This window comes from Lepisosteus oculatus, chromosome 5 (genome assembly GCF_040954835.1).
Source record: "Lepisosteus oculatus isolate fLepOcu1 chromosome 5, fLepOcu1.hap2, whole genome shotgun sequence".
Classification (NCBI taxonomy): domain Eukaryota; kingdom Metazoa; phylum Chordata; class Actinopteri; order Semionotiformes; family Lepisosteidae; genus Lepisosteus; species Lepisosteus oculatus.
Window position 1 is genome coordinate 36,877,154 of NC_090700.1, and position 21,389 is coordinate 36,898,542.

At 43.5% G+C, this 21,389-nt stretch overlaps 1 protein-coding gene across 1 annotated transcript; it reads left to right on the forward strand.

Annotated features, from left to right (window-relative positions):
• Positions 1-506: 506 nt before the first annotated feature.
• Positions 507-21,137, forward strand: LOC102683436 (serine/threonine-protein kinase 38). The gene is made up of 14 exons (XM_006628434.3): positions 507-614; positions 5,641-5,777; positions 7,067-7,118; positions 7,686-7,808; positions 8,692-8,775; positions 10,003-10,126; positions 10,754-10,908; positions 12,301-12,403; positions 12,875-12,936; positions 13,711-13,828; positions 14,070-14,193; positions 14,548-14,643; positions 14,977-15,071; positions 15,332-21,137. The coding sequence occupies exons 2-14, from the start codon at positions 5,647-5,649 to the stop codon at positions 15,466-15,468; spliced, it is 1,404 nt and encodes a 467-aa protein (XP_006628497.1). The 5' UTR covers positions 507-614; positions 5,641-5,646; the 3' UTR covers positions 15,469-21,137.
• Positions 21,138-21,389: the final 252 nt, after the last annotated feature.

Genomic DNA, 21,389 nt, shown 5'->3' on the forward strand with positions numbered 1-21,389 from the left:
ACCTTTTGAAAGCAGGGATCTCAAATTGGGCTTCAAAACCAGTCCAGTGATTTCTCAGCTTTTTACCAAACGTGTAATATTTATATTAATTGATACAAGTTTAAAGTGTTTAGTTTAACCGCTAAATGTACTACGTTGTGATGTGACGCCTGCCTGAATCTCTCCTATTTTCCCGTGCCTTCGACTAAACGCTATCGAGGCGTTTGGAGTCCGTAGAGAACGTCCGTAACTTGTCACCCCCAATTTACCTGTGTGTAAAACCATTCATAGTCGAGCTCATCTGATTTGCGCATACGGTGCATCTCTGAACTCGCAGATCCGTCATCAGTTTCATTATTAACCGTACCGTTTTTCGTATAAATTAAAAAAAAACAGAATTGGATATTCATTTTTAACTGGTGGTGGGATGTCTCATTCATTTACAAAGGGAGCCGTCCTGTTTTGAAAAGTCCTGTCGGTCCCCAGTGTGTACACAGCATTGCTTAATAAAAAAGGCATTTAAAGAAAGAGCCCAGCCAGGACGCCTAGCGCTCTCTGCACGTCATCACGTCGAGTAGCGACACAGGGGGAAGCGGACAGAGGCGAGCCGTGAGCCTGGGGCCGAGCAGGCGGAGGTGAGTGCACTTAATACCGTAAAAACTGACTCCCGAAGGGGCAAATACCCCGGTTTACACACACACAGATGTTATCTAAGGCAGTTCGGCTTCGGTCTGACCTAAAACGGCGATCTTGTTCTTTCTGCAAGGGCCGTTTTGAGAACTTTTTCTCAAGTAACCGTTAGCCAAGTGAAGTCTGGTGTTCTCTTTTTTTTCCTCCCAGTTTGTCTGTGGTAGAGAGAGTTGCTCTACCTGGGTAGCGTTAAAAAATGAAAACTGAAACTGCTGCTTATTCCTGTGCTTGGGAAAGGCGCGTAGGGCTGCTGAGCTATTTGATTAAATTAACGCTTTTTAAAATGGATACAATTGCCGTTTTAGGAAGGTGTAGTTACAGATCGGTGTGGCGAGAGAACAAAGCGCCTGTCTTGGCTGTTAGTAGGTGACTATACTGCAGGACGGTGAGCTACTGTAAGTGTAACGTATACTTACAAATGTGAAAGTGAAGGAAGTTGTTAATCTTGTTAAAATAAGCTTCTTAAAACGTCCACTTTCTTCATGCGTTTAAGTATTGCACCTTTCCAGTTATAGCTTTTTATCCTCCTTTGACACGGATGGAAATATTGACCCTGTCGTTGTTTATGTGGGTTCGTGCAACTTTTTTTAGCCTCTAACTTGACAATTTAGACCAGGCGCCTGCCTTAAATACGCCGCTGTTGTGTTGGTGTTACTTGGGTGTAGGTGACGCCTTTGTTCAAGAAGGGTTTAAACTCGAGACAGTATCGAACTGTAAATGAATTCGTAAATTTACAGACCAACCTATAGTGTAAAGCCTCAGAAGGTAAAACTAAGTACAGTGTATAAATGCTACTGCAGTAGGTCGATGAATCCTATTGTCTCTGCGGGAGGTCCTTGAAAGAGGTCTATGTGATATTTTCCTTTTCTCCGTGTTCTTTAACTGTAAGGCTTGAATGGGCTTGAATAAGTTTAAAGATAATAAGTTGCAACAAAAGGGGGATTGTGTTGCAGTAGCGTCAACCGTAGCCTCGGTTTTATAACTTAGCCTAAAAATGCGTCTGAGCGATGCATGCTTCTGACACCAACCACACCCAGCATTTTAAAGAGCATAATTTTCTTTTCTCTTTTTTGTTTCTCAGAGCTGTGGTAATTTAATAAATGAGTTCGCAGAGAGGCTCGTTTTAGCTTGTTTAAAGTGGGGGCTGTTAGGTCTTTGCAGTAACGTTGTCCTGCGCACACGTTTCTCTGATACTGTATGCATACGTGACTGTACATGTACTGTATGTATATAATTTGTACGTAGGACGTCTGTCTAATTCACAGACGAGAAGACAGGCTGTGAAGGGTTTAGAGGAATAGTACTCACGCCTAGTGTTTTAGTTCTTTTGTGCAGGAATGGGTTAAATGGATTCAGTGCGTTCAGAGGAGGAGGCGCTATCAATTAAATATACTTAAAGTAGGTTTTAAACTTGGTAATTGAAGGAAAAGGAGAGAGCAATTACTCAAGTTGTCCGTTATGTAATGACGTTATATTTATCATAAACTGCACGAATTTAGATAGCGCGTGTTAGCTGGAGGGTTATTTCAAATATTAGAATAAAGAGCAGGAAAGGTTGGCGGTTAGTATTTATTGAACATTCATATGGCTTTTTTATCCTCCGGTTAGCGCGGTAACGGTACATCTGTGTCCCAATACTGCTCATCACGCCGTGAACTGGCGGGACAGGTTTTGGTCTGTACTGTGCGTCCTGATCTAATAGTTTCACTTGCATATTTACGTTTATGCAAGTCGATATTCTCGAATCTTTGTTATTTGATGCAACTACGATGAAGCGAACATGCTCTGGAAGCAGACTGCATCTAGCGGGTTTTGTCTGGACCGTGTGAAAGTGTTCATTTGTCGTGACACTTAACGTTGCGAAACATAACCGCGGCTCCTTCAGAACTTGTTTCCCACGTTTGCATTAAATATCTCATCTTCCTCTGGTTCAGTACTACACATACACATGCTTAAAATAACTTTAAAGGGCGCCGTTGTCTCACTTAACTGTATTTTTAGACTTGTTTAAAGACGGTACAGTCACCACTCCATTTCTGATAGGTTACTGGAGGAGTTAATTTTTGTTTAGTTTATTTATAGTTTCATTGTTTTGTGTCACCCATGATATTGAAACTTATTTGTCCAGCAATATAAACTTTTTTTTTCTCTCCGCATTAATGCATGTCAGGTATATTCACGAAATTAAAAGAAAAACTTTATCAGAGCACATATTAATTTCTGCACCAGCTGCCCCACCTGGGCGACACACAGCGGCCATTCTGTACCAACAGCCCCAGTGCACAGCAGATCAGGGGGAGGAGTGAGAAAATACTTTTAAATTACGGGGGCTAATGTACAGTCTGGCCTCACTACAAACCAAAAAACTGTGGCGACGCCCCTGTTCTCCCGAGCAGTGCCTGTGATCTTCAGTGACACAGGAGTCAATTCCTTGGTGTCGTGTCACAAGGTGGTTTTTTAGCGGATCCCCTCCTGCTTCCTTTTCCAATCTGATTAGTGCAGGATGAGTGAGCTTGGACTTTCCAAGAGTTTTTTTTTTTAATCCCTGTTCTAAATTTGGGGATAATGGTCCAAGCCATTACTGACCACAAATCATGAGTGAGTTCAAACCAAAGGCCTGTGCCAGAAGCAGTGCACTTTCTTCTGATCCAGCCACAACCTTCCCAGCTCCAGGCGCAGCATGTATTTACCTGCGAAGTGGAGCAAAATGTACTTGCCTTTGAGATTTCTACTGTCCGCCAAATTCGACTGGAAGATAAGTGGCCGGTATGTGATTCTTGTTTTTTCGTGGAGTAGTTTTTCCACAAGCCATAAAATGCAAAAATGTTTTTTTAATGTAATTATGAGCGGGTTGTGTAAATGTGTTGTGTAAATTTTTTAAAACTCTTTCCTAGAGTGCATTGCAACTGAGAATCACACTTGTTTTCGGTCTTCTCAGCAGGGCGGTCGTAACACTTTTCCAACAGACCGTCCAGGTTACAGACGATCCTGTCTGGCAGTTAGTGTCTAATTGCTCTAATGATCTCATCCTCTTGTTGTTGTTTTTTTAAAGAAGCCAAGGTATGGACTTTAACAGCAAGGCTGGACAGCCTGTTCCACACTCCCACCACCTTTTGTATAATGAAGTGCTGTTATCGTTTTAAATGTATTACTGGTCCCCCACCGGGAGTTTGGCAAATTCTGAACTTCTGATTGTAGCCCCTTAGGCTTTCAGAATCTTCTACAGCTGGTGTTTGTTTGCCATTCTGCCTCTGGCAAGTTTCCTCTTGAGACTAACGGGGTTAAATGATGTTGTTGTCTGCTATTACAGTGGACTGCAGATACGGTGATGTTAAGGTCACGGTAAATCTAGAGTTTTGGGGGAAACGGCGTGTACCTCTTTCCTCACACCTTTGATCTTGTGCAGCATGTTTTCCTAACTGCATCACCATCTTCTATCAGTGAAACTGAAAATCATTTTTGTGAACGGGTTATTTTTATCGTTTTCCCATGCTATTCTACTCAGGGCTTTTGTAGCCCTTCATACTAGAAGGTGGCACTGGTCCTGCACAAACCCTGCAGTAAACATTAACCACTTCTTGTGAAGCCCATCATGCTTGAGAGATTTCCTGGGGAGGTGGATTAATTATTACTGTGTTTATGCACTATGGACAGCATTGGGTGTGTGGTCTCTGCTGATGCAAACAATATCAGTTTGTTCCTCTAGATACTGTGGGCTTAGGCTGATTAGCCTTATGTATGACTAAAAGCTTGCCTAGAGACCTTTGTCTTATGGTGCTTACAGAACCAGATGTAGTAATTTGGAAGTGTCTTTATATTGATGCCAGGTGTGGCAGACAAATAACATTCAGAATTTATTCAAATCATTTGTTCAGCTGAATTGTGTGTTTATTTGTTATGCCTTTATTTTACTATGTAAACCCATTGAGAAGAACATTTCCATTCGGGAATAGCAGGGAATTGACTGGAGCAATTTGAGTGACCTTGCTGAAAGTTAGTCGTTCATTTTTATGAATGTTTTCTGTCCCGTTTTCCTAGTTGTAGGTATTTTGTAGTCTTAATTGTTTACTGGGATATGTGCTTACGATTGCGTCAAAGAATCGAAGAAATAACTGGAATAGAAAAAAGCTGGGTGAGTTGCTATGTGCAACAGTGGGGGTCTCTACATGCACATGTTGGTGTTTGCCCCCTTTGTCTGCAATAAAGGTTTTCTCAGGTTATTAATAGTTAGGCGCTAGTCAGTAGAATAAAGCTACCCATCCTTAGGTACAGCTAACATTGTTTATTTTGGAATTATTTTACAGGTTTATTCAACATTCCTTAATTCTAGAAAGGGCTAATAAAAGACATTGTAATTGAAGTAATGCAAGATCCATGGTTTTAGGAGTGAGGGACCTACTGTAGGCTCAGTAGTAAAACAACTACATGGTCTCACAATAGAAAAAAGGTCATGCATTTAGGACATAGTATACTGTAGCTATCTTGTCTTTACATAGAATACATAGAGCTGTGGGTGGTGGGAACAGGCTTCAGCCAGGTGGCTGAGGTACAAGCTATGAGCTCCCTGAAGTGGCTGGTTGAGACATTAGGTTTACTAAACTGCCAGACTACCTAAGGAGCAGGGTGGGCCCAATGGCTTCCTCTCATTGGCAGACTTATGGCTTATCTAGCTGTTTAGATACGCTTAACTAAGTGGGGAAAAGAGTGGGACACTGGCAAGCTGCAGAGGAACAGGTTAATTACACAAAAAAAGTAACACGAGGGAGAACAACGTTTTCGGCAGTGAAGCCTCTTTTTGTTTTTCAGCATGGCATGAACCTCCACAGGTTTCTCAATGAAGAAAACTACCCAGGGTTTTTTTACAAGGCTTACAAAGTGTGCTGATCTGCTTGGGGCTGCATTAGCGTTGCTTTTCCACTCTTGGCATGTCTCGTTATCACTGGCATGGCTGCTGTTCTTTGGTGTTTGCAGGTAACCATGGCGATGACAGGTCAGACGTCCTACCCTACAATGAGTAACCACACCAAAGAGCGTGTGACCATGGCCAAGGTGACCCTGGAGAACTTCTACAGCAACCTCATCACCCAGCACGAGGAGCGGGAAATCAGGTACCTTTCCCAGAAGTCCATTGTCTTTTTCTCCCCTCCTTTTCTCTGTTGGAAGTAAATGGGGAAAGATACACTGCGTATAAGGAAGTAATGCTTTCACGATAAATGTAAGTAATCTGGAATGCTCGTGTTCTGCTCATATCCTTTGGACTTTGCCTCTGTCTGCAGTAGCTGCGACAGAGCTTGCAGCGACTGTCTTTGATTCCTTTAATAGAGGGATTGGAATGTTTTTGCAGATATGGTTGATAGTGCTAAGTTTATAGACTTATAAAACACTGGCATTTGTGCATCTTGTTGTGGCGGTTCTGGACGTTTGTACTACTGTCTTCTACAGAATGATAAAACGTGTCTGTGCAGAGTTATGGCCCAAGCATGAAGCCCCTCGCCTTCTCTTGATTACACAGGCTTGTTTCCCCTTTTCTGAGGGTGACTGACAAAGCATAGACCCAGCCCAAAACTGTGCGGGCTTTCAATAAGACATTGAGTATTGTGAGGAGATTCTGTTTTTTCTACCATATAACAGTTTCTGCTTTTCAAGAACACATTCATCCTACAATAGGTTCCTTAAGGTTGGTGATTGTAGTTTCAAGCCCTGTGGTGAAATGTGTGTAACCTGAAGGGCTCTGGGCCGTGTTTGTCCCCAGCCTGTCACCAAGGTCCAAAGAGGAAGTTGTGCTTGAGAAACGCTGAACGGAGGCTCATGAGTGGCAGCAAGCCAGGGTTACCGGCAGAGGAAGCAGAGACAAAGAATATTGTCTGTTGCCTTTATGTAGTTATAATGGAGCATAAACACCCAATATTGTATTTGGCTTTTACCAATGTGTACACTGTTTTTCTCATTGTGAACGTGACGGTGAATTTCATTTTTAGTTTTCTCTCAAGTGCCATATCTTATCGTGTGAACTACAACAATGTGTGTGACATTCTCTGGCTGATGGTGAGGCTGAGCATTGTCTTTATCAAAGGACAAGTCTACTAGAGCCCATGTATTCTCGAGCAGATATTTAATACTTTTTTGTTCTGGTCCAGTAGTTATGACACAGGTCTCAGTTTCCTTTGCTGTTCTTGAAGAAACCTCTGGTTTATTACCCAGCCTCTAACTCAAGGTCCTAATTATTCATGGCTTCAGGTGTAGGATTACAGCGGGGTTTCAATGCTGTGTCTTGATTGAGACTGCTCCAGAGCAAGAGTCGAAAAGGCCGGGCTGATAAGAGCAGCTGGGCCACAATACTGTGTTTGTAACATGAAACTGGATGGCTAATCCACCTTGTGCCCTCTTTTCTTCACAGGCAGCAGAAACTGGAAAAGGTGATGGATGAACAAGGCTTGCCGGACGAGGAGGTGAGGGAACATGTGGTGGCGCATTCCAGAGGGAGAACCGAGGAAGGAGCAAGTCATGATCCTTTCAGGGCGTGTCCCGCTACAGTCCTGCGTGGACTGCCACCCTGACCTCCTGCATTTTTGTAGCTTCTTCTTTTTTGTGCTCTGGTTAAATGCTTATTTGAACTTCTTGCTTCATAAGACCCCTTTTTTTCCCCAGACTGATTTCAGTTCCTAAATCAGCACTGATTTTATGGAGCTGCTTCTGGTGTCACAACCAGCAGTTGCTCATTTAACCCTCTTCCCGAGGTCTTGTGCCGTCGATGTCCTGTAGCAGTGGACCTGTGGATGTAGATGTAGTTGAACTACTCTAAGATGTAGCTTTTGTAATGGATGGGCAATGCATGGGCTTTGCAAGAGGTTTCAACAGTGTATGGCATGAAGGTATTATATGTGCTGAAAGTGGTGCCTCACTAACTTGGTGAAGGGGGGTACAGTGTAATGATGAGATGGGAAGAAGGTTTAAGTTGTGTAGTACTTTGCTTATTATTTTAAAAACTCGTGCTTTCCATCCCTGCACTTCAACAGAAACGCCAAAGGCGATCAGAGCATGCCCGGAAGGAGACGGAATTCCTTCGCCTCAAGAGAACCCGTCTTGGTTTAGATGACTTTGAGTCCCTAAAGGTCATAGGTCGTGGAGCATTCGGAGAGGTAACTTTCAGAACCCCCCCACCCCCTCTACTGATTTCTCACACTCCTGACCCTTTACTGCAGTGACTTTGCAGAATCGATCTGCGAACCCATCTTGAGCCTTTCTGCCTCCACCAGCCTCAGATGAGTTAGTGCTCCGGTCCGATGCCTCATCAGCCAGCCCTGTAATAGTGTTCTGCTGTGCTGACAGTGTGGTTGGTCACTGTGACTTTGGCAAAAGAACACTGAACATGCTGTGTTTCATGCAAACCCTTGCTGTGTGTATTGTTAAGTTTTTTTTCGTTTGCATTAGTCGCATAAACCATATATAATTAATGTGGATTTCATATTTGTAGGATCTAGCCTTTCCTTCTGGCCTGCAGATTGTTCCTGATGTAATTATTGCATCCATTTCATCCAAGTATTTGCACTTTTTCAGCTCAGGGTGAAATAAATAATTAGTGGTCACAGTCACACTGGATTAACGTTGTAGCTAAATAAACTGATCTTTTTAGATTTATGATATTGCACCAATAAATCTATAGTTTTCCTGTTCATTTGTTAAGGCAATGCTGAAAAGTAAGGTTGATTTCCACTGTCAGTGGTCATTAAAATATCCCTGGGCATTTCTTGGTAAGAGTAGGGAGTTCCTGGTGTCCGGGCCAAATTTCCCCCCTCTGCCTTTACCGTGGCCTCCAAATTGTCCCCCTGTATGATTGGCTTGCACTTGCCCTGCGATGGACTGGTGCCCTGTCCAGAGTGTACCCTGCCTTGCACTCGTTGCTTGTTGGGTAGACTCTGGCTTCCCGCGACACTGTATGGTATAACGCGGTTTGGTAAACGAGATGACAAATTTCCATTTAGTCCAGGGCAGGAATGATGGGTCCCTTCTTCCCCACCCCAGGTGCGTCTTGTTCAGAAAAAGGACACAGGCCATGTGTATGCCATGAAGATCTTGCGCAAAGCGGACATGCTGGAAAAGGAGCAGGTAAAGTTTCTGTCACAAGATCCCCGCTAGTGACTGGAAGGAAAAGAAAGTCATCCATGTTTAGATTGTGGGAAAACAAGGAGCTTCAAAAAAAATACCTGATCATTTCCCGTTGACTTCTATCGGTGATCTCACAGAAAGCGGCTCAACCAGGATCTTTAAAGCAGTTAAACCCATTTTAAAGATCCACACTCATCCAGGAGAAAAAACACAATGCATAACAGAGTCTGAATATAATGTAGTGACAACTGCTGGTCTCGCTATTCTGTTAAATCTTTTCTGCAGGACCCTCAGTAAAGACTGATTTGCTTCATTGCTTTTACAAGTCCTGTGTTAGAACATCAAGGCATTAGAGCATAAATCTTCCTGGGGTTAAAAGCAGGTGGGGCCTGTAAAGTACAGTTATATGGGTGTTGCTCAAGAGCTTGTTTCAACCTCTTTAAAGAGGAAGTTAAATACAGAATGGCATATAGTGAAACTGCATCTCATAGAAATTGAAAAAACAAGTAATTCCAGCTGTATGTTTACTTTTAATTAGGTTATTGGCAATTCTCAGGTTTCACTTATAGTCTTAAATTGAAGTTCGAGCCTCTGTGTTTGTTTGAAATCACCAAAATGTACAGACTGGGTCTACCATGTGTATAAAAGGTCCTCCTTACTCAATCAGTGATGGAAGCTGGACTCCTGTTGCATAGCATTTATAGCCGCTCTTGGTTTTACAAGCTGCAGAATCTCCTTTAAAAAGCAGCTTTATTTCTGCATACTTTTTTTAAAACTGGAATCGCATGTTCCGGAATCCAGCGGGTTTTTGGTGTCTCGAGTTGTACTCGGCTTTTTGACCTTTGAGAAGAGTTGATCCAGTTAAGGTTTATCTCCACAGTCTTCAGCTGGTGATGATGTAAAGAGATATGGGACAACCTGCTGGATAATGACCCAGATGAGTTTAAGACTAAGCTTTACACTGAGGGGGACTGAGGACCTGCAGCTTTTTTGTTTAGAATGTGTTAATATGAACATAAAGTGGTTTTCCTTTAGTAAAGGAGCCCCCAGCTTGTAAAACGTGGAATGGCACAAAAGTTACAAATGAGAGGAGGCCATTCGGCCCATATGTCTATTGGGAAGTTGGTAGCTGAATGTTAAAGCTGAGGTGAATTCCATGCAAAGGGAAAAGATCATTGGGATTGGTAAGAACTGTGATCCCGTGTCTTCCTGGTATAATACTGGCAGGTGGGGCACATCCGAGCAGAGAGGGATATTCTGGTGGAGGCAGACAGTCTCTGGGTGGTGAAGATGTTCTACAGCTTCCAGGACAAGATGAACCTGTACCTCATTATGGAGTTTCTGCCAGGGGGTAAGAAGACACCTGTCAGCTTTCTGTGTGGTTTGTCTGCAGGCACTTGAGATTAACGTAGATCTGTTTACTCCCATGTGTAACAAATTTAGGGTTAGTCAAATACAGGATCTCTCGATCTGTTTCAGTCTTTACCAGTTCTGTAAAGATTGTATGACGCGCTTTGTGACAAACTGTCCCGAAAGTATTAAGAATGTAAAACAGTTTGTGATGTCACGGTTTCTTACCATAGACTTGCACTAGAATGGATTTGTGGAAGACTTCCTCCAAGAGCTTTCAGATGTACAGTGCTAATTAATTTTCAGATGTTAATCAAGAAACAGTTAAATGCTAAATAAATAAATGCACCTAGAATCACACAGGTCTTTTTTGCAAAAATGTCTAGAGTTCCCATGTTTGCGATCAGCAATTGTTAGCTTCTGTTAAATGCCTCCTCTGCGAGCATGCCTGATTCTTGAACAGGAAGTTTTGGACAGCCAAAACAATTTTTCTATCCACTCTTCAGGATGGAATTAACCTCTGCTTGTTCCTCTTGCACGCCCTGTCCCAGTCACCCTAGCCGATCGTCTAGTACAAGGAAGCATTCTCCACTTTTCCTCTCCTCATTGCCTGAGTGATGTGATGCAGGTGATATGATGACCTTGCTGATGAAGAAGGACACGTTGACCGAGGAGGAGACGCAGTTTTACATTGCAGAGACTGTGCTGGCCATTGACTCCATCCACCAGCTGGGCTTCATCCACAGGGACATCAAACCTGACAACCTGCTACTGGACAGCAAGGTAAGAGACTTGGAGATCTTTTCTGGGAGCTCGGCACTCCCGATGGGAAAGCCCTGGGGGTGTCGCTGGAGGGAGTAGAGTGGTGCAGATTGTTATTGTAGATGAGCAGTCAGGCTCCCAAATCATATCAAATTAAGAGAAAATCAGAAGCGCTGTTGAGCTCCTTTCCATTCGCCTTTCGTCATTTCAGAAGCTTCCTAACCTGGAAAAATGATGCATCAATAATATTCTACATTTCTTCAAGGCACTGGAATGAGGTGAAGTCTCTGCAGTTTGCAGGTGCCCCTCTCTTCCTGAAAATGTTGTTAAAAAAATGACAGAGTATTTCATTGCAGCTGGGTGGGGAATTGCGGTGTGTTGGTGCTTTTGTTACACTTCCTGAGGAAGTTAGAACCAAGAAAACAAAGACATGTTGCCAGTAGGAGTGACATTAGTTATTTTTCTCAGTTATTTGCTGATGGTGTTTTTTTTTCTGGCACAATATCTCCTTTTATATTGATTGTCCTTCACTAGGGCTTGGCAGCACAAATACTGAAATTGAAGCGATGATATTTCTGTGACCATAAAGCTTCAGATGTGGAGTAATGTGACATTGATGAACTGCTGACGTGTCTTTCCGGCTGGAGTATTACATAATAGAGATTTCATGCTGCAGTAAACAAAGGGCTCTTAGACAGGAAAGTATGTTTGCATGGATTGTGCTGGACCAGTCCATCCACCCATTATCAGAATCTAAGGACACTTTTCCTTAACATGTAAAAGATTCACTTAATGCAGCTGCATCAAGCTTTCTCCTACTGTAGTGGTGTGTGCCCATGTCTGTTTTCACATACCGCAATATGTATAAAATCACTTTTTAAACATTCATGCACACCTGCGTGAAACTTCAGTATAGCCTGGCTTACTCATCTTGTCAAGAGATGCCCACTTAACACAGAGGGCCTGCTTAGCTGTGCAATGTGAAAAAACGACTGGTGTGAACATTGGTTTAGTACACGTTATGTGCTGCAGCCCACACATGGAGAACAATGTGGACTCAGGCTTCTTGAAGGCTTGGCTATCGTGTCAGGTGTGCTATAAACAGGGCTTTTATAACGATGTGGAGGTGCCATGTTGTGTTAGAGCTTCTAAAGTTCTTGAAATGTTTTTTTTTTATACAAAAGGTGACGCTGAGTTTTTTGAAGCAAATGCCAGACATGAGATTCCACATGGAATGTTCTACTTTGAGCATCAGCCTCATGAAAGAGAGTTCACAGACCTGAGGTTATTGATGATTAACTGACCTGCACCTTTGTGGAACTTGATTTTAACATTAATACATTTTGAAATGGCCTGGTGTTTATCTCCATCTAATGATCTATTTATGTCTAACTTTAAATTGGATTGTTTCAGGGCCATGTGAAGCTGTCGGATTTTGGACTGTGCACAGGTCTAAAGAAAGCACACAGGACAGAGTTCTATAGGAATCTGAACCACAGCCTGCCCAGTGACTTCAGTAAGTATAGCCAACATTGCCTGTACTTTATACATCTTTGACATCTTCACTGAAACATTGCATCTCCCTTCAGGATCATTATAAGGCTACCCTGTCTTCAGAAGTGTTTGCTCGAAGTTGTTTCATGTGTGGTTTTGTATATACAGATTTATGTGCCTGTAAATTCAGACATGTGGTTGGGCTTTTGAATCTCAATTCACTAAAACCTCTTAAGTACCAGTTATTAGTGTTTAGTAAGCTCAGAAGAGGTATCGCTGGCAGTTCATGCACAATTTATAACACGTTGATAGAATTAGTGAATAACAATGTCCCAGATACAGGATGCCAACACTTTCAGTATATATGAAATATAAACTAGACATTTATTTCATGTACCATTTCCCACTGGGTGCATTTTGTGTCAGAAATAACAAAGGAGTGTTTGGATGACATCTCTCTGTGCTGACGTCCAGATTGTGCTCTTCTTCCAAGCCTTTCAGAACATGAACTCCAAGAGGAAGGCGGAGACCTGGAAGAGGAACAGGCGGCAGCTGGTGAGTGTCAGCGGCGGTCTCTCTCCGCATTCCCATGCTGCTCCGGGACACCGAGAGGGCAGGACTGGAAGACACCGTCCTGACAGGATTACGTCCCTTCAGAACAAAACAGAAACGCAGTGTGTTACACCAGACCACCAGCACAGTTCATGTGCATCTTTCCCACACTGATGAGCTCAACTGCTTGTCTGCTCACACACCTGTCATTTCGGTTCCCAGGGGATAATGGGGATTTGCGATTTCCTGATCCAGAGCAGCGCTCGGTTTTTCTTGTTTTGTGCATCTTTCTAAACCTCACTCAATAGTCTTTGCAAAAGAGGGTTTTCAGTCTTTTTTTGGCTAGGACAGCCCGTTTTTGGAAGTAGTCCGCAGTTTTAACGGAGTCGGAGGTATATGATTATAAGAAGCCACTGTTCATTATTAAATAAGAAAAAACAGGACAGCACTGTGAGGGCTTTTGGAGCAGATCCCACTGACAGGTACGAGTGTGTTTGGCATGGTTCGGGTCGTCCCTTGTTTCTGAACACTTCGAACATGGACCCCCGAGGACACCCCAAGCGTTTGATTGAAAACCCTTGTTCTAGGATATTTTACTGTTCAGACCTTAATAATGATCAACATTAATCTCCCACCCTAATGTTCTTTTAGCAGACTCTGAGCTCATGCTGAGTGAAGTGCGTAGGCCAGAGCCTGAGGCTTTTAAAGTCTAATCTATCTCATTGTTTCTGTTTATTAGCATCAGTGCAACATCTAATGAATGATTGTATTTTGTAGGCTTTCTCTACAGTGGGCACCCCAGACTATATTGCCCCAGAAGTGTTCATGCAGACTGGATACAACAAGCTGTGCGACTGGTGGTCTCTCGGGGTCATTATGTACGAGATGCTGATTGGTAAGACTTCAGACGGATCTGGCTGTCTGCTTCGTCTCGAGTGCTCGAATCCTAAACGGGCCCTGCCAGGGGTGGGCACTAAAATTAATGCTAAGGAATTGCCCCCAGGAAGAGCTTTTAGTAAAACAGTAGCTTTGCAGTTATCTAGCTGATGTTCAATTCTGCACCTCACTTTTAAAAATGGTACTTTTGGCACAACTACCTGTGGAATATAAGGAGGAATATAACTGTCTGTCTCCAGGGTACCCCCCATTCTGTTCCGAGACCCCGCAGGAGACCTACAAGAAAGTGATGAACTGGAGAGAGACCCTCACCTTCCCCCCCGAAGTGCCCATCTCCGAGAAGGCCAAGGATCTCATCCTCAGGTACGAGTCTCGTTCCTCTGCATTTCCACCCCTATCTCCGGGCCTCTTGCCTAGCTCTCCCATCTCGAATTCAGATTCCTCAGAGCCTGGGGGGCTTGAATTCAGGAAACAGACATGTCATTCCTAAATCCTATCTGGAGTGGTTAAAAAGTTTAGCAGCTTTCTCCAAGTGGCTCGGTTGAGGTATTTTGCTTTGTTTTTGATGGTCTGTCGTCTTTTGTATGGTTTTGGCAAAAGATGATTTGTACAGACTGATACTGGTAATGATAATTAAGAAACATGTCAGTGTCTGTGTTTTTGTTTCATCCCAGTACAATTAAAGTTAATTAAAATGTTTCTTACCTTGCTGGACAGGTTCTGCTGCGAGTGGGAGCACAGAATTGGTGCAGCAGGGGTGGAGGAGGTTAAAAGTAACCCTTTCTTTGAAGGAGTGGATTATGACCACATCAGGTACCTCACCATCATACTCATTGCAGGAAATCCCACAGAAAGCCAACTTCATGGGGGCTGCAGCTTTTCTGCACGCGTACATATGCATTTCTGTGTCTTGTATGTAAAAGCTATACATTAGCCATCTTAAACTCTAAATATATTGAGCCTCTGTAAATTAGATATGAAACCAGTTTTTAGGACTGGTTTTACTCCAGGTTAAAACCATAGGAGGTGCTGTCATTCCTAAACACAAAGCACTCCGTATCTCCTCCTCCTGTGAAGCAGTGAATCTCTTTGGAAAAGCATTTCTTTTTCCGAACAGCCCAGCCTTGTGTTTCTTGTCTCTGGCAGGGAAAGACCTGCAGCAATACCAATCGAAATCAAAAGCATTGACGACACTTCCAACTTTGATGAGTTCCCCGAGTCAGACATCCTACAGCCTGCAGGTAGAGTCTCGGCCACAGCATGATAACGTGATAGTCAAATCAAGGCGACCGCACGCCCCCACACTGCCCTGTCACCACTGCCGGACTGGTTGCTTGTGTGAAGCTGAGATAAGAGTCACAAGGTTGTTTGCGCAAGGTGCTGCCTGGAATTGAAGGCTTTAAAAGTGAAGCTAAAATGAATCAATCAAAGTCGTGACCTGTGTTCTGGAAGGTTTTCGCTTGTTATAAATCCAGTGTTCGCTGTGTGGTTTGTGTCTTAGCTGCCGTGGTGAGTAACCACTCGGAGGCGGACTACAAGAACAAGGACTGGGTCTTCATTAACTACACCTACAAGCGGTTCGAGGGGCTGACGGCTCGGGGAGCCATACCTTCCTACATGAAGACGGGGAAGAGATAGGCCCCCGAGGAGTGGGGCCGACCCGGGTTCGAGGCTGGTGCGTCCTCCTCTCTTCTGGGACATCAGCACTGAAAGAGCTTTGCAAGGAGCCTGGTCTGCCATTAGCCCCTGTTCTGCCGGAGAAGACTGACTGTGAGGGCTTGCCTTTCCGCCTTCCAGGCCTTTTGCCCTCATATCGAATCGCTGAGGTCGTGGGGAAGAGGAGCTCACGAGCAGGGCACACTCTTCCACAGTCAAGCATGGAGCGGCCTGGTGGTCCAGGATAGCTAGAAAAAAGGGCAAAACAATTGGTAAAAAAAAAAGTGTTTTAGAACAGTAAATTCTCTTCATGTCGAACTCTGAAGCAGGCAGAGGTGTGAGCTGGACCCAGAGAGGGCAGGGCTTGGACCCGGAGCTCTGTGGGCTGGGATACTGGAGCGCTGGAGCCCCCTGCAGAGCTCTTCCGGCACCTCCTCTACTACAGTTTCTTTCTCCTCTTCTTTGCGAGTCCTTTCCACTGCTGTGAAATCTCTCCTGAGGTCTCCGTTGTGCTTCAGGTCAGCTGGGTGTCCCCTGCAGTGCGCTTTTTTCAAACCCAGGGTTATTTATTCTTTCCGCCAGTGTTTTTTACATATGCGACTATGTACAAAATGTTGTATGTACTTGGGACCTTTTTTCTGCTTCTGTTAAGTGGCAGATTAACCCTTTTTCTGGGGTTATCGTTTTTTAATCTTTTAAAAATATTTTTAAAGTATCTGGGCTTCATAGCTCATTCCAGAAATGTGCTGGACATTTTTTAGTTTTCTCTGCTTGTGGTAGTCTGGCTTTTTTTTTGTTAAATTTTCTACCATATCGGTGCTTTGTCTTGCACAGTATAGTCCAATTAGTATTGGGTCTCAATGCGTGTTTAACGCGTGTACGTTACCAAAGACCAACAACAGCTACAGTTTTCACCTGCAGGGTCTTACACAGTGGATCTTTGTTGGTTTCAATGTAAATTCCAGAACTAGCATTATCTTCACCTTAAAACACACACAGCTTAGAGCTATGAGTCTGAAAAGACTTACCAAGGACTGTAGAAAAGGTAATTGTGTAAAATACAGCATTTCCTTTTTAATTTTGGGGAAGGGAAAGTCTTTAAGAGGCTCCTAGTATACAGTATTTTAATTTGAAATTTGGTTTCACTGTCAGAAGTCTGACGCAGGTTGTGCCAGACTGATGATGGAGTGAGAAAAGGCAAGAGCAGCAGTATAATTCCATTGGCAGTGTTTGGTAATTTGAACAGATAAGTGTTTTAGCTTCTTGATCCTGGGGAGTAAATACACCTCCATTCAATATTAGACCATTTTTTTATATTAGATGAAAATTCTCTCCATATTATTGTGCAATGGGTCTTAAACTTGGCATATCATGTCTTGAAAACCTTTGCTTGGGGAATCGCAAAGGTGGATTGACAGTTACCCTATACATGTGAGGATTATTTCTTGTAAAATGGGAAGCACTGGGATCTCAGAGATGGTTTTTTCCGTGACGTCACGGGCATGGGCATTGCAGTGAATGAGCATCACGGCCACAGCAAAGTCACACCCGTGGAAAAGAGGCAGGAGAGTCGGGACCGAAGCCGGTCCTTAGCAGGGTTGGAAATGAGGATCCGCACACGGTACACCAGGCAGCAAACCAGTCCCAAAAGCCAAACAAACCTTTCCTGAAAATCAAAGATCAAGCAGGATCTATGCAGTTTAAAATAATTTCAGTGGTCTGCCTGCTGAAATAACCGGCATGTTAGATGCATTCTGCCTTGTAATTGTTTCTGGATGCTTTTTCTTTTTTTTGGAAGTAGTATTTAAATAGATGACATGATGCACTTAATGAAAGCAGACTACATGCTGACTTCACCGATTTCGCTTGTATTCCAGGAACCACAGACCTCCGTGGTAGGCCTCATATATATAGCACTTCTAGACTTTTTATAAGCTTATAGGAACGCCTGTGTTTTGAAAGACAACATTTGTGTTTTAGTGTATTTTTAATCACAGGGCTCAGTATTCAGACTTACTTGAAATTTTACACCTATCTGCTTGTGAAGGTGACCTTGCTATCTGGTCAACAGCATTACCCTGCAACACTAGTTTTAGAATCTGCTTGTTCAGACAGTTACGAGATTTTGTCAGCAGTTAAGGCCAAAGCTGAAGGAGGTTGATTCATTTGTTGCTTTTATCCAAGGTGATTTACATTTCTGCCCATCTATACAGCCGAGCAACTGGCGTGAAGTACGTTGCTCAAGGATAGCACCACCATGTCTCAGCTGGGTTTGAACCCGCAACCTTGCAGGCACAAGTCCAGGCCACTGCTGCCACTTCTGTTAAACACTGCCACTTACAGTCACTGGGACTGAACTGCAAAAGCCTGTGAATTATTTCCGTTTCAGTCTCCCTAAGTGGAGTGATTACAATATGGCTCGTACCCTATTAGATAAGGCATAATGCCTTGTTGACCTTTTAATCTGTAAATCAGATATCAGAATCTGTGTATCAGTTTGCTGGCAATAGATTTCTGCATGTGGGCTACAGAGTGATGAGATAACCTGCATTTGAAAAGTATAGTTCAGAAGCATCCCCTACAGGCCTCAGGTATGCCTCAGTCAGGAAAGGGGCTTGCTTGGAGCGCGGGTTGAGCCAGAAGACTAGAGTTTGAATTTGGGCCGTGTCGCAGTTTGACGGGGGCCAAGACTGTCGAAGCGCTGTCAGGTCTTGGAGTTGGAATCGCTTGGACAGGGATTTCTCAGCTCTTGAGTAAATGGGGCGGTCCTGCAGCTTTTTTGGTGTTTGTACCTGGAAGCTTGCAGGGCGGCACTGTTCCTTCAGTCAAGTATAACCTGGCTCGCAGAGGGTCAGAAAATAAGGTACTTGATGGCTGGGAAGGTTGGAGTAGTCCCTCCTCATTCCTGCAGTGCAGTATGTGAGTCTTTGCTTTGAAACGAAGTGAAGGATCGGTGGCGAGTCCCATACTGGGTGAACAACAAGGGGAGAGGCTTTTACTTACGATTAAGTGACTCCGCTATTAAGATGCTCGTTTCCAGGTTGAACTCTGATCCAGATGTCATTTGTTCGAGACTGAGTTTCGTTGCCAGCTGACCGGGACTGGGACGACTCCTGCTGCCTCGGTGCTCTCTGTGGGATCTTGGGTGCTTGAAGAAAGGCAGTGAGATTGACAAGAGGTGCGTCTCTCCTCGTTAGGCAAGAGATGAAGGGCATATCAACAAATAGAGCACATCTCAAACAAAAAGGGCATTCTCAAAAGAAAAGGGCATGGGGCCCTAATGCACTAAAGCAAAAAAGTTCTATTTTGAAAATCAAATAATGGCATCTCTGTTTCTGCAAGTCTCCGTCGGGATCCTTTCAAGCAAAGTTGGGTTACCATACCAAAGTAAAAGAAAAAGGTTTTGTTGTTCTGTTCCCAAGTGGCTAAAGCCTGGGTTTTGAGTATCCCACAATAGAGGGTCAGCTGGAAGTCCCGTACTGAGGGGAGGCTGCCCCACCCCTGGAGGTGTGTTCGCTGGATGTTTGCAATGGAAAACCATGGCAAGGTGCTTGCTGGGATACAAAGCGCCAACCTGAGGGCGTATGACCTGGACCTTGCGAACACCAGGAGCCGAGGAGACTGGGAATGCCCACAGCTGAAATAAGGTCGCTTGATGCAGGCTTTAAAAATCTGAACATTTTCTTTCGTTACCAGTCGTGTTAGTGACTGCATTACATTTCACATAGAACACTTAAAAGTCCTTTATCTCAGGGGCAAAAACACATGTTCGTCATTGAGTAAAAATGAAATTCCATCACAATGGCTGGCTACCAAGGCTCGCTTTCTTAAAATTGTTTTTTTTCCCCCGCTTTTAACTACTCCATATACAGTATGTACGTGTGTATTTTTTTCCATAAAGGTACAGATGCCAAAGAACTTTATGACCATTGGCACGCTGTGGACACAGGTTTGTGTTTGCCCCACTGAGGCAAAGTGAGCAGTGGGGTGCTGGGCCCTGCTATCCCTGTTGTGATAATACAGTGCAGAATGTATGGTTTTATGCAGTAATTTATGTTGTTATATGATGACACAGTATACTTTGTATTTTTTCTAAAACAACCCTTTTTATATTTTGTCAGCTTTTATCACCCATCTCTTTTTTTATCCTCCACAATTAGATCAAGAAATTCTAAAAACAGAACATTCAGGAAATTCTTGTGCTTGTCCTCAGTGCTGAGGGATTGATGTATTTCTGTATATTCTTCAAGTAATGTAAAAACGTGACGAGTGAGATATTCAACAATTTTTATTTTGTCACTCAAAGAAAACGACAGACGGCTGTTGTTCGGTGCATTCCCTGTTTGAAGGGGGTGGCCCTCTTTCGTGTTGTCTGGTTTTTTTTTTGCATGTAATTTTATTGTTGCTTTGAAATGTAAAAAAAAGACCTGGGGGGCTTGGTGGTGGTTTGAAATACCTGGGACCACAGAAGTATTGCTCGGCTTATTCTCCTGTCAGTTACAGCAACTGAGCTGTGCTTTTATCAAACAGCGCTCAGGGAACTCTGATGTGTAAGCATTCCATTTCATTTACCTAGCTAGCTGAATGCCTGACAAAAACCGATCTGGGGCTGGCAGCCCCTAATGTGAAATAAGTGATCTTTGTGTTTGCTACAATTTTGTATGTTCTCTTCACTGGTGGGGATATCTCCTGCAATGGGTCTGATTTTAACTGTGTTGTAAAGACAGAAGACTTCAACAGTCAGATCAGTAATAGGACAGTGTCTGCACCTCCACTGCAAAATGTCACTAACTATACAACAACTCTGACCTGTTCCTGATTTTCCAAAAGGAGAACATGGGTCTCGGAGCAGGATACATAAGTGTTTTTTTTTTTGTTTTGTTTTTTTATTTTCGCTTCACTTTGGCAAATGCTCTGTTGAGTGCGTTTCCTGCTCTGGGTTGGGAGCAATTTGACTAGTTTCCAAAGTTCAGGGGAGGAATCTTCTCTGCTGATCAATGGCTCTTGCAGGGCAGGACCTCATGATGTTAAAAAAAGAAACCGTGTGACATGGTCTTAAAGGTCACGGGCTCTTCGTGAGGGCAGAAGGCCCACGGGGACTGAAGTGTGCAAGGGGATATAAAGTCTCACAACCATCTGTTACTGACTGCAGTAGCCATGAGCCTACTGCTTCTTCCTTCTCTCCCAGCTCTGCCATTAAACCCCTGCACACAGTCCTGGGTATGCAACCTGGGAGGTTTATAGATCTATTCTTCTCAGAGGTGCACATTCTCCCTGTATACGGGGAATCTTCATTTTCTGCTGTGCTTGAATATGAACAGAGCCTCTCTATGCCAGTGATACCTCCTGTGTGTGCTTTTATTTTAAGCTGAAACAGGATCTCTGCCATCCCCAGCCTCCTCCATGTAGTTTTGGCTAGTTATATATAAATATTGCTGCCTTACATAGTACAGGTTTATACGTGTAAATGCAGTTTGATTAAATATTTTTTTCCCCTCTCCTGAGGTTTGTTTCTAGCTATCATTTTTGTTTTAACCTGCTTGGTTACTGGCAGCAGCAGAAAGCAAAGCTTGTTTTTGTGAAAGGAGCATTCAGTGCTGCCACAGCCAGCTGTTTAAAATGAGTCAATAAACCCTTGTACATAGTTTCTACTGCATTTTACTGTTCATGTGCAATCCTTGTTAGTGACAGGCTGTATGCACTGCCAGTACACGTAGTATAAAGAGTAAACAAAGATGCATCTTGACTTGACTACATTGCTTAAAACTTCCAAACTGTAAGATGTGCCTTTTCAGAAAGTACAGACATGCTGTCATGCTGAATGTGCTCCTGGGATTTGTTGATTTTGCAATGTACTGTGCTGTTTATCATGTTTTTTCCTGTCCGATTATCAGCTCATGAGC

What these genes read in the sequence shown, in the direction of transcription:
- LOC102683436 (XM_006628434.3), top strand. Translation starts at nt 5,647, where the DNA reads ATGGCGATGACAGGTCAGACGTCCTACCCTACAATGAGTAACCACACC. An exon ending in CACGAGGAGCGGGAAATCAG is followed by an intron (nt 5,778 to 7,066) that starts GTACCTTTCCCA and finishes TTTTCTTCACAG; the next exon opens with GCAGCAGAAACTGGAAAAGG. An exon ending in TATGGAGTTTCTGCCAGGGG is followed by an intron (nt 10,127 to 10,753) that starts GTAAGAAGACAC and finishes GATGTGATGCAG; the next exon opens with GTGATATGATGACCTTGCTG.